The sequence below is a fragment of the Microtus ochrogaster genome, unplaced genomic scaffold (assembly GCF_000317375.1).
Source record: "Microtus ochrogaster isolate Prairie Vole_2 unplaced genomic scaffold, MicOch1.0 UNK1, whole genome shotgun sequence".
Taxonomy (NCBI): Eukaryota; Metazoa; Chordata; class Mammalia; order Rodentia; family Cricetidae; genus Microtus; species Microtus ochrogaster.
Window position 1 is genome coordinate 36,550,991 of NW_004949099.1, and position 11,464 is coordinate 36,562,454.

The following is an 11,464-nucleotide window of genomic DNA, read 5'->3' on the forward strand; positions in this document are numbered from 1 at the left end:
TAGAGGGTTAGTGTTTCGGGCAGATCAGAGGAAGAGTTTATCCGACAGCATTCGCCTTTAACTCAAGCGGATCCGTTAATCACTGCTCATTAGCATTAAACTAGCCTGGAGGGTTGGTTTATTTGAGGTTTAAAAGGAACCCAGACCTCACCACGGGCTCACTTCGCCTCTGCTGGTCTGAGTCTTCTCCAAAACTAACCAGTTTTATTTGGAGCTAACTTTCAAGGCTTCTGCTCGTCGCCATGGAGAAGCCATCAGAGGAGGTGGTCGACTCACTCGTGGACTCGGAATCTTCTCAGACGGATGAACCAGACTCCTCGGATGATTCGGGTAGGCCAGCCTTTTGGCCCCGGGGTTTGAGGAAGTCAGTAGGTGCCAACCACCCTTTCTCATCTTCCAAGGTGGGCAGGCGGCTAGTACCTGGGGCCCCAGCACTTGTAGATGGGGGACCAGGAGCTGCAGGCAAATTAATAGCCAGTATGGGTTACTGGACCCTGCGGTGGGAGACGCAGGGTCTCTGTGTAGCTCTGGCTGGCCTATAACTCCCGATGTAAACCAAAGGTGTGGGCAGGTTTCCGTGTTTTCTTTTGTTGCCGCTATTTTTCAGCACAGAAATCCTTTTTGCTTAGTTGAGACAGGGTCTCACTATTGTTGTACTGGGTATATACCCTGGAACTCTTTTAAATATTTTTTACTCTTAAGTGCATCGATGTTTTTTGGTTTTATGTATGTCTGCCATGTGGGCGCAGAGAATTGAACCTGGGTCCTCTGGTAGCGCAGCCAGTGTTCCTACCTGCCGAGCCATCTACAGCCCAGTCCTGGATCTTTTTTGTAGCCTAACCTGGCCTCAAACTGGATCCTCCTGCGCCAGTCTCGGCCCCTAGAGTGCGCTAGGACTAAACACGGCTCTGCTGCAGGCTTATATTTTAAACACAGGGATCTTTTGGTTTTCGAGATTGGGTTCCTCCGTAGCCCTGGGGGTCCCAGAACTAACTCTGTAGACCAGGCTGGCCTCAACTCAGACCCGCCTGCCTCTGCCTCGTGCGCGCAGGGACTAAAGGCGTGTGCTACAGCCCAGCTACACAGGAATCTAAAATTTTACTTGAACCTGAACTTTTTCTTATTCACAACCATTTTCTGGGAGCGGCTTTTCAGCTAAATTTCCATTTCTGGTGAATGGCTTAAAGAGGGGAAATAGCCCAGGATGGCTGAGCCAAATGTTCCGTGCTGGTAATGGTGGGAGGGGCGGCTGGCTGCAGGTGTAGCTCCTGCGCCTGAAGACCTCCAGGTTTGCCATCAGGCCCTCAGGCTATGATCATGGTTCGGAAGGGGCCCTTCCTTGCTCTTCTAGATCCTTCTACACCCGAGCTGAGAGGAAAAGAAATGTTTGCCCTGGATGTGCCTGCCCTACCTGACAGTTAACATGTGGCCTCCTGTGGTACCTGTATGTTTAGAAGCTTTATTTTCTGAAACTGTTGCCCCTACTGGCCTAAAACTCCCTGTGTGTAGGCCAGGTTATACCCAAATTCTGTCAATAATCCTGTCTGACCCAAACCTGGAAATGAGGTGAGCTACTATGGCGTGACTCAAACTCGATGGCACTTGTGGCGAGTGTGTCCTCTGGGTGTGAATGATTTGGATGGGAGGAACAGGATTGCCTTGGCCACAATCCCCTTTCCACAGAGGCCGACAGGAAGCATGGGACAACTCAAACTAGATTTAGGTGGAAAGTTAGCCAGCTCTTGGAAGAGTTCCAGAGCCCCATCTGGGCAAGCCTGGAGGGCCAAGCCACATTCCCATAATTGGCTTATGGTGCAGAGTCTCTGGAGTGTGAGTTCCTGCCCTTGAACGCAGGTCTCAGAACTTCTGCACCTAGAAACGGACAGTTGGGCCCCTGGAACAAGGTCGTATATGGAACAGCAGTGGTAAGAAGTCAGTGATCGCTACACAAACGCTGGGGTATCTATCTGCTTGGGGTTTATGACCGCATGAAGTACTTCTGGTTGGCGCCTTGAGCAGAGTGAGTGTCTGCTCTGTCCGGGCCCCTCGCCCTGACGACTCTTCACCTTCTGCTGTAGGAATCTCCCAGCCAGACAACTTAGAAAAGGACATGAGAAAGCTGACCATCGACCCCAGTGCCAAGAAGCCTCCTGCTTCCCTGGCAGGACTTAAACTTCAGCGCAGCCGCCGCAGCCGCGTCCGCATCCTCCACCGTGCAATGAAGATGAGAAATGTCGAGAACAAAAGTGAGAAGATCTTGAGGGAGGTCCAAAGTGCCTTTCCCAAGAGAAGAGTCCGCACGCTGCTGTCTGTGCAAAACAATCCTGTCGCCAAGATGAAGCGATTTATGCGGGTGAGTTGCATTTGTGGACTAGAGCTATTAGCAATGGTAACCTCTGGGGAGTGACACCTGAATTCCCACATCAGTCTAGACTTAGAGACGAGGTAGTGACTACACAGCCTCAGGCCAGCCTGAGCTATCTGCAGTTAAGTCACTGGAGTCTCACTGTAGCCCAGGCTGGCCTCCAATTAATTCAATCTACAAACTTGCCCCTCATCCTCCTCCAGTGCTGGGATGACAGGGTTTGGGGCTACCTTGCCAGTCTAAGATCTTAGACTGGATCTTAGAGCCACATAGCTGGCCTGTTGTGGTGAAGACCAAAAACTTGGGGGTGGTCCTTCTGTTTAACAGTGCTGCCAGGGCCGGGCGGTGGTGGCACGCAGGCCTTTAATCCCAGCACTTGGGAGGCAGAGGCAGGCGGATCTCTGTGAGTTGGAGACCAGCCTGGTCTACAAGAGCTAGTTCCAGGACAGGCTCCAAAACCACAGAGAAACCCTGTCTCGAAAAACCAAAACAAACAAACAAACAAAAAAACAGTGCTGCCAGGAGCAGGGTCTCACAGAGTAGATGTTTTTACTTTGTCTTGATAAAATTAAGTAATTTTGGTTTTGTTTTTCCCATGAAGATTGAAAAGAAACTAAACAGCTGCAGTGATGGAAATGTGGTAACTAACTTTTTCTTGCTAGTACATGTTGGTGGGTTGGGTGCCTGTTTTATTGTTTGGTTTGGAAAAGGTGTGTGTGTGGGGGTGATCAACCCTAGGGTACTTAAACAGTTAAGGATTTATATTTCTTTGGGTTGCAATATCCTGATTAACCTATTGCATTATTTCTTCCAGTTTAACAAAGCACAACCATTCAAATGCATCTGCACTTTCTGCCTGTACAATGGCTGGGACCCTTCTGAGAATGCAAAAATTGGAAAAAAATAGGACCATCAATTCAGAACTAAGTTGTGTGCTACCCTTACGGCTGATAAGGCCATGCAGCCGATGTGAAAGGGTTTGCTGTTGTTTTTAAGATTAAACTGCAATAGTGGGCTCTGTGATAGTTTTATTCTTTTTCCTGGTGCTGGGTGACCTTTCCACACTTGTTACCATTACACGATATTATAGAATGGAAGTTTGAATGCATGTGAATGAATTTAATTTGACCTAAAGAATCAAGAGTGAGTCTCGGCTTAACTCAAGTCTGGGGTTAAGTTCAATAACTTGAAAGAATATCAATAGAATTTGGGGGTGTTGTGGTTTAGAAGGTAATAATTGGAATAGATCTTTGGGTTTTCTTGTTCACAGAAATCTGTAATAAAGGCAATCTTGTTATCTTAATTTTTAGTAATTAATAAGTATAGCGAACAAATTAAAGTAGATCATTAGAGCTTACGTTGGAGTTCATTTTTCTTTTTTTTTCTTTTTTTTTTTTGGTTTTTCGAGACAGGGTTTCTCTGTGGCTTTGGAGCCTGTCCTGGAACTAGCTCTACTAGCTCTGTAAGACTAGGCTGGTCTCGAACTCACAGAGATCCGCCTGCCTCTGCCTCCCAAGTGCTGGGATTAAAGGCGTGCACCACCACCGCCCGGCTTGGAGTTCATTTTTCATGTATTCATTTACTGGATGTATGTGTGGGCATGTACATTCCACAGTGCGTGTAGAGGTCAGAATAACTGGTCAGTATTTTTCATACTTGGTATTAATCTCAGGTTGTCAGGTCACCAGGCTTCTTGGCGGCAAGCACCTATTCCCACTGAGTCCTCTAGATGGCCCCTTGTTTTATGTGTGTGTGTGTGTGTGTTTATGTTTCATGGTGACAATTGTCAGGGGTCAGTTTTCTCCTTGTGAATTCTGGGGATCAAACTCGTGTTACAGGAATATTGGCAACCTGAGAGGTTTGAGACCTGTCTTAATATTCAGCCCTGGCTGGCACTCATTCTGTAGACAGGGAAGAGAAGGTGGGGAGCAAACTGAATAGAAATCTTTCCTGATATATCTAGGGTCTTGGGGATTAGAAGTGTACTACCAACCCTACTTATTAAGATAGGGTCTCCAGGAGAACTAGCTCATCTTTAACTACTGGTCTTGCCTCTAGTCCAAGTTTTCTAACACAGTAATGTGGCAGATCTGCAAAAAACACCTTATCGATAACATTTTTTCAAGACAAGGGTTTCTCTGTGTAGCCCTGACTGTCTTGGAACTTGCTCAGTAGACCAGACTGGCCTTGAACTCACAGATCACCTGCCTCTGCTGAGATTAAAGGCATTCACCACCACTTCCTTGTTTACCAATAAATTCTCAGGTACAAGTATGTGGCATTGTATTGTGACTGTCGCTAGATGACAACCAGAGCATAGTATTTTCATGCTTTGTCAAGAAAGGAACTAGGAAGAGGGCCCCAGGAACTTGCTAGGCAATATGATATGTATATAAGATCTCTCTTTAAAGATCCAGGTGAGTCTTATAGCTAAGGCCGGCTAGGTATCTTGATTATAAACTCTTAGAGATTAGCTCTGTCTTCGGGTTGAAGCCACCACTTCAGATGTTACAAGCCCAGGGTCGTGACCTGAGCACCCAGCTGAGCAGCTGTGCGTCACAATCTCACAACCCCTCCTCTGGAGGAGAGCTGGTTGCTGGAGCAGATTTCTTAAGGATGTTGCAAAGCTTGTAGATGAGCAGCCAGGTGGATAAGACGCTCGGGGGCAAAAGTCCAGGAGAAGGCTGCACTAGTGACCCCTGGGTAATGTTCTGCAACTTCAGACAGGAGGTGGAGGACATCCTGCTGGAGTTGTTTCCCGGACCCTGTCAGGGTAGCAGGCTTGGTTAGCTCAACCCCTTGGCCCACCAGCCAGCTCAGCCCAGAACTTACTCCTATTTCAGAGGAGCATTACAAAGAGGATGGATTTCATCCCTGACCATTAGTTGATAACCCTTGCAGCACCCAGAAGTGCATTTCCTAAATTGACCTTGAACTTCTGATCTTCCCCTGTGTCTAATTGGGATTACAGTTCCGGAGTACTGTAGAGATGAGTTACTGGGAAGATTGCTCTATTTAACAGTGTCTTACTGCTGTGCCTAAATGAGCTATAATAGGTACGTACGTAAGCCTAGGAGTGAACAGTGTAAGAGTCGATGTTTCCATGCATCCGCTGGGGGCTGGACTATCCCTTGTAGGTAGGGAAGCTACTGCACACAGAAATGGCATATCAGAGCCCAATACAGTCAACAGTGTCACAGGAGGGAGTGTAAAAGACTCAACTTGTATGTGTGTGTGTTGTCAAAACCAGGCTCGCAAGTGGTTCAGGCAGACATGCAGGCAGAACACCGTACACAAAGGCAGGCCATGTTGATGATGGCTAAGGAGCAGTTTTTACCTGTTGGTATCCAGAAAGGAGGGCAGAACGATTAGCACTAGTTACAGACCCAACAAATTGGTTCACATGGAAAGACGTGTTTTAGGAATACTGACATTGCCAGTTTCACCTGTAGGTGTTACTCTACCCAGAATAGTCACCATGGGCACCGTGTGGAGAAAAGCGGAGCCATCATGGATACCAAAAAGCCATCTTAAACTTTTTTTCCCTGTTTTTCCTGTGTTTAGTTTTGTTTTGCTTTTGAGACAGGGTTTCTCTAGCTTTAATGCCTGTCCTGGAGCTAGCTCTCGTAGACCAGGCTGGCCTCCAACTCACAGAGATCTGCCTGCCTCTGCCTCCCAAGTGCTGGGATTAAAGGTGTGCACTACCACCACCCGGCTTTTTTTCCTGTTTGAATTTAAGTTGCTGGCTAGTAGTAAAAACAACCATCTTGTTTTGGCTGCAATCACATTAAATTTATAGATGGAATTTAATATTTGTGAGCAAGGTGCTTTCCACATTGCCTTGAAAGCTACAGGTAAGAACTGTCCATTAACGATTGTTGGCTTCAATTTGCATCATTATTAAAGCTCGTAACAAACATAGACCACTTAACTCTAAAGAGTTAGCTGGAGATGGCCACTGTGATGCTCTGAGCCCGTGGCTTTCGTGCCTGAGTAAGCAACATTGCTATGGTTCTTTGGGTTTTGAGACTACTCTGAGTACTCCAGGTTTCCAGCTCTCAGGATATGTCATCTATGCTGGGGGTGGGGGGCTTTTGGTAATGAAGCCATCTCTGAGTTGTTTCTGATGCTAAAGTAACCTTTCCCACACTCCTGTAAGTAACTCATTGATTTACTGAGTTGGACTTCCGGTCCACATGCAGTTCCTTAACTGCGGTGAGTAGACATTTGCTCAAGTCATTTTAGGAATAACGTCTCAGAACACTGTAGCCCTGGCTCGCCTGGAACTCACTCTGTGGACCAGGCTGACCTCAAACAGAATCTGCTTGCCTCTGTCTCCCAAGTGCTGGGATTATAAATGTATGCCACAGGGGGCTGAAGAGGTGCTGAGTAGTGGCTACTTACTTCTTTCCATAGGACCCAGATTTGATCCCTAGCACCTGCGTGTGTGGCAGGCTCACACCTTTAATCCCAGCACTTGGAAGGCAGAGGCCGGCACATCTCTAGCCAATCTAGTCTATATGTGTGTTTCAGGACAGCCAGGGCTATGTAGAGAGAGCCTGTCTCAAAAATATTTTTTGATAAACTCGTTCCAAGTTATGTTTGACCTGGAAGTCAACTGAGCCAAGTCACTGTTCTTGGCAGGTTATTTTCTTCATGAACTCCCTTAATTGTGTGTAGAAGAATTTCCATTTCATTTTTAGCAGGTTATATAACGCAGGTGTAGGATTCTATTCTTCAATACTCAACATTTTTTGTTTTTGAGACTGGGTGGGTCTCTAGCTCTGTCTGGCCTGGAATTCACTACGTAGACTCGGCTGGCTTTGAAGTCAGATCCAGCTGGGACCAAAGGTGTGTGCCAGTGTGCCACCACCTCGCCACCACAAACTCATGACTTTTTGTTTGGTTGGTTTCTTTTGTTTTTTAAGATTATATTTATTTATTATGTATACAACATTCTGCCTCCATGTATGCCTGCATGCCAGAAGAGGGCGCCAGATCTCATTACAGATGGTTGTGAGCCACCATGTGGTTCCTGGGAATTGAACTCAAGACCCCTGGAAGAGCAGCCAGTGCTCTTAACCTCCGAGTCATCTCTCCAGCCCTTGTTTGGTTTTTTGAGATAGGGTTTCTCTGTGTAACAGTCCTGGCAGTCCTGGAACTCACTCTGTAGACCAGATTGGCCTCAAACTCAGATCCACCTGCCTTTGCCTCTCAAGTGCTGTGATTAAAGGCATGCTCCACCACTGCCTGGCTTTTTTTTTTCTCATGACTTTTTAACCTCAAAAGTATTTTAGCTTGTAAAGCTGCAAGACTAGGCCAATGAGTTTCTGGGTACCTTCTCCTTAGAGACGTGGATCTGTGGCCATTGCCCGTTTCCTCAAAGATGTTCTAGGGGGTTCGCTAGAAAGGAAGCTGAGGAATTAATCTGAAGACTGATGTGATTTTGGTTTGATCCCTATTATCCAAATGGGAGGGAGGGGCCTGCTTACTTCAGGGGATCCTCTGACGTCCATATGTGTATAACATACACACAAACACACAATGAAGGAAAAGTTTTATTAGGTTTGGAACATCGTGCATAGGGGCAGTGCCACGGCATCCTGAGAGGGGGGAAAAGAAAGCCTTCAGTTTCAAGTTTCTCCTACAGTGTGTGTGTGTGTGTGTGTGTAAGGGGTGTTTCTGTATGTAACCTAGTCTACGGGCTCAGTCAAGTCAGGAAGAGAGCAGATAAAAGCGGGTGTGTCCTGCCAGCACCCTGTGGCATGTGTGCCTGTGGAGGTCAGAGAACAATTTGAGGAGCTGGTTTCTCTTGGATCTCACTTTCAAGGAACTATTTCCAATGGTTAAATGTGGGCAATGGCCATAGGCATTTCTTTGGCTGTAGTTTTCCCCACATACTGGCTTGCTGACACCTATGGGTTTTGGTGATGTCTTCAGGAAGAATTTGGTCAGAGTGGCTGGCCTGTGTGTTTGTGGCACCAAACACCTCCCTTTAGCTGTTATTGTTATTTCAATACTCTCCCCCAAGCATGCCTTGAATGTTGCTCTATCTGGTGTTCTATGGCCTTGAAATTTTTTTTGGTTTTTTTTTTTTTTTTTTTCGAGACAGGGTTTCTCTGTGGTTTTGGAGCCTGTCCTGGAACTAGCTCTTGTAGACCAAGCTGGTTTCGAACTCACAGAGATCCACCTGCCTCTGCCTCCCGAGTGCTGGGATTAATATGGCCTTGAAATTTAATTACTCACTTTTGCATAGCGGATAAGGAACCCAGAGTCTTGTACACTCTAGGCTAGTGCAATACACCACTGAGGGAATCCCAGAACAGATTCTCTTGTAGCCCAAGCTGGCCTATGTAGCTGAGGATGATCTTGAACTCCAATCTTCCTGCCTCCACCTCCACATGCTGGGTCCACTGGCATGCCGTCACACACCGGAAGTAGTTCTGCTTTCTCCTTAGGATCCAAACAAGTTCCTTCGGTTGGGTCCCTTTCATTCCCTTGCATTTTTATTGAAGTAACCAAGCCAGTTGTTTGACAAAACTCCCTATACTCCGAATTAGTCCAATTTCATCTGTTATGTAACTGAGGCTGTCTAGAGGTGCTAGTTAAACAATTAAAAGGCAGGAAAGAATTACCAGGTGGTGGTGCATGCCTTTCATTCCAACACAGAGTCAGGCGTCTCTCCGAGACGGAGAGGTCAGCCTGGTCTATAGAGGGAGTTTCCAGGACAGCCAGGGCTACGAATGGTCAAAACAGCAGCTTCAGGACAACTAGAGTTTCAAAGGTAAAACAGAACAAAACCCAGATTAGACAGGCTGTAAATCCTGCAGGCACCAGGAAGCCAGGTGGAGGAAGGAAGACAAAGCAAGAGCCATGCAGCTGAGGCAGGGTGCCCCCAGGTGTCTTCCCGAGTCAGGTTGACCAGCCGAACCTCAGGGTGGCTGGGTGGGCTAGGGTGGGGTGAGGGGCCCCGGAATTCTGAAATATAATAAATGAAGAACCCGCCTTCCTAGGGGTGGTCCCTTTGGACTGGCACAGGGCCTCTCCAGGTAGAGTTCGTTCTTGCTGGTCCCCTGTGTTTTTTGTAAACAGATTGTTAAAAGCCTGGGACTCGCCTTTAATTCCAGCACAGAGGCAGGAGGATCTCTGAGTTTGAGGCCAGTCTGGTCTACAAAGAGTTTTAGTACATCTAGAGCTACACAGAGAAACCCTGTCTCGAAAAAGAACAAAGCAAAATCAAATATTAAAAAATAAACCAAACAAAACTGAGCTGATGACTGTTTTGTTATTTGTGGGTATAGAGGGGCAAAATTTCTGACAATGGTGCTTCCTGTGGCATCACGGGGCAACACATGAACAATGTCATCAAGATCCCAGATAGGCAGTGACGGAGTTTGGTATGCTTTTTTTATTTTTTTAAGATTTACTTATTATGTATATACAGTGTTCTGTCTGCATGTATGTCTGCAGGTCAGAATAGGGCGCCAGATCTCATTACAGATGACTGTGAAACACCATGGTTGCTGGTCAGGACCTTTGGAAGAGCCTCCAGTGCTCTTAAACGTTGAACCATCTCTCCAGACCCGAAGTTTGGTATTCTAAGGCCCCAGATATGACACTTTAGCATTTGAGAGAAAGTAGGACCGTTTACATTTTTTTTTGCCTATTTTAAGCTGAAGATCAGGGCTTTTAGGGATTCTCTGCAGTTGTGTGAAGATGTCCCCACTATGCCGAGAGGAAGAGAACGAAGACACTGTGAGCCAACAGGGCTCGCTGAGCTGTTGATTGCCATTTGATCACGTGTCTTTCCTGCCATCCTGCAGTCATTCTTGGGTCGGTTTGTGTTTTAAACAGTCTCACTGCATAACTCTGGCTGTCCAGAACAAGCTACATAGACCACAGAACTCACAGAGATCCGCCTGCCTCTGCCTCCAGAGTGTGCAGGGAATAAAGGCGTGCGACACCACACCTGGATGGTTCTTTGGGATAGTGTCTTGGTTAGGGTTTCTATTGTTGTGAAAAGACACCATGACCATGGCAACTTGCTCTGTAGACCAGGTTGGCCTCGAAATCACAGAGATCTGCCTGCCTCTGCCTCCCCGCATGCTGGGGTTAAAGGCATGCACCACCACCGCCCGGTCACTATGGCAACTCTCATAAAGGAAAATATATAATTGGGTTAAAGGTGTGTAGCTGCTGTTGTCCTGAATCGTGGGGGATCCGCAGGAGCTGTCCCTTCACGAGCTGCAGCAGCACATAGATGGGGAAGGATGTTCAGGTGGACCAAACATCAAAGCCCTGGATCTCGTCCTGGGTGGTAGCTGAGTTGGCTAGGCCACCAGCTCTCATGGCCATGCCACCGGGGCCAGCTTTCCCACTGGCCAAGTAAGCATCAGTACCAGCCTCTGTAATGTCTTGTGAATTACTGGATTCTCCTACTGGCAAATCTATATCCGCATCACGACCTGCATGTCTGATGTCTCAGAGAAGCAGTCAAATTAGCCCTGTCTTCAATCTGAATCACCTTCCCAGTCTTCCCAGTGATTGACATCATCCACAGTGGACCAGTCAGCTTTGTCCTTTTCTTTGTGAACCCACACGATTGGCCAGGCTCTCCTTTGAGCAAACAGCATAGGATCAGTCTGTTCATTCTCTTATGCTTGGAATCGTTTGAATCAACACAATGAAAAAGATGTTTTTACTTACATGCTTAAAATGATCACTTCTTCCAAAACAAAATTTAAATATTTTACTTATCTATTTTTATTTTGTGTTCATTGATGTTTGGCCTGCACATTTGTTTGTGAGAGCGTGTCGGATCCACTGGACCTGGAGTTACAGACAGCTGGGAACTGCCATGTGGGTGCTCGGAATTGAACCCGGGTCCTCTGGAAGAGCAGCCAGGGCTCTTAAGCACTGAGCCATCTCCCTAGCCCCCATAAGGAAAGGTTAGCTCCTGGCCGGGTGGTGGCACACTTCTTTCATTCCAAACACTAAAGGCAGAGGCAGGCGGATCTCTGTGAGTTTGAGGCCAGCCTGGTCTATAGAGTGAGTTCCAGGGTAGTCAAAGCTGTTACACAGTAAAACCTTGTCTCAAAA

General features: G+C 46.9%; 1 protein-coding gene across 1 annotated transcript; it reads left to right on the forward strand.

Moving 5' to 3' along the window:
- The first annotated feature begins 242 nt into the window (after positions 1–242).
- On the forward strand, positions 243–3,272 carry Dppa3 (developmental pluripotency associated 3). Its single transcript, XM_013352900.1, has 4 exons — positions 243–330; positions 2,079–2,353; positions 2,967–3,002; positions 3,180–3,272. Exons 1-4 carry the CDS (start codon positions 243–245, stop codon positions 3,270–3,272), a joined length of 492 nt encoding a protein of 163 aa, XP_013208354.1.
- Positions 3,273–11,464: the final 8,192 nt, after the last annotated feature.

What these genes read in the sequence shown, in the direction of transcription:
- Dppa3 (XM_013352900.1), top strand. Translation starts at nt 243, where the DNA reads ATGGAGAAGCCATCAGAGGAGGTGGTCGACTCACTCGTGGACTCGGAA. An exon ending in AGATGAAGCGATTTATGCGG is followed by an intron (nt 2,354 to 2,966) that starts GTGAGTTGCATT and finishes TTTCCCATGAAG; the next exon opens with ATTGAAAAGAAACTAAACAG. An exon ending in ACAGCTGCAGTGATGGAAAT is followed by an intron (nt 3,003 to 3,179) that starts GTGGTAACTAAC and finishes TATTTCTTCCAG; the next exon opens with TTTAACAAAGCACAACCATT.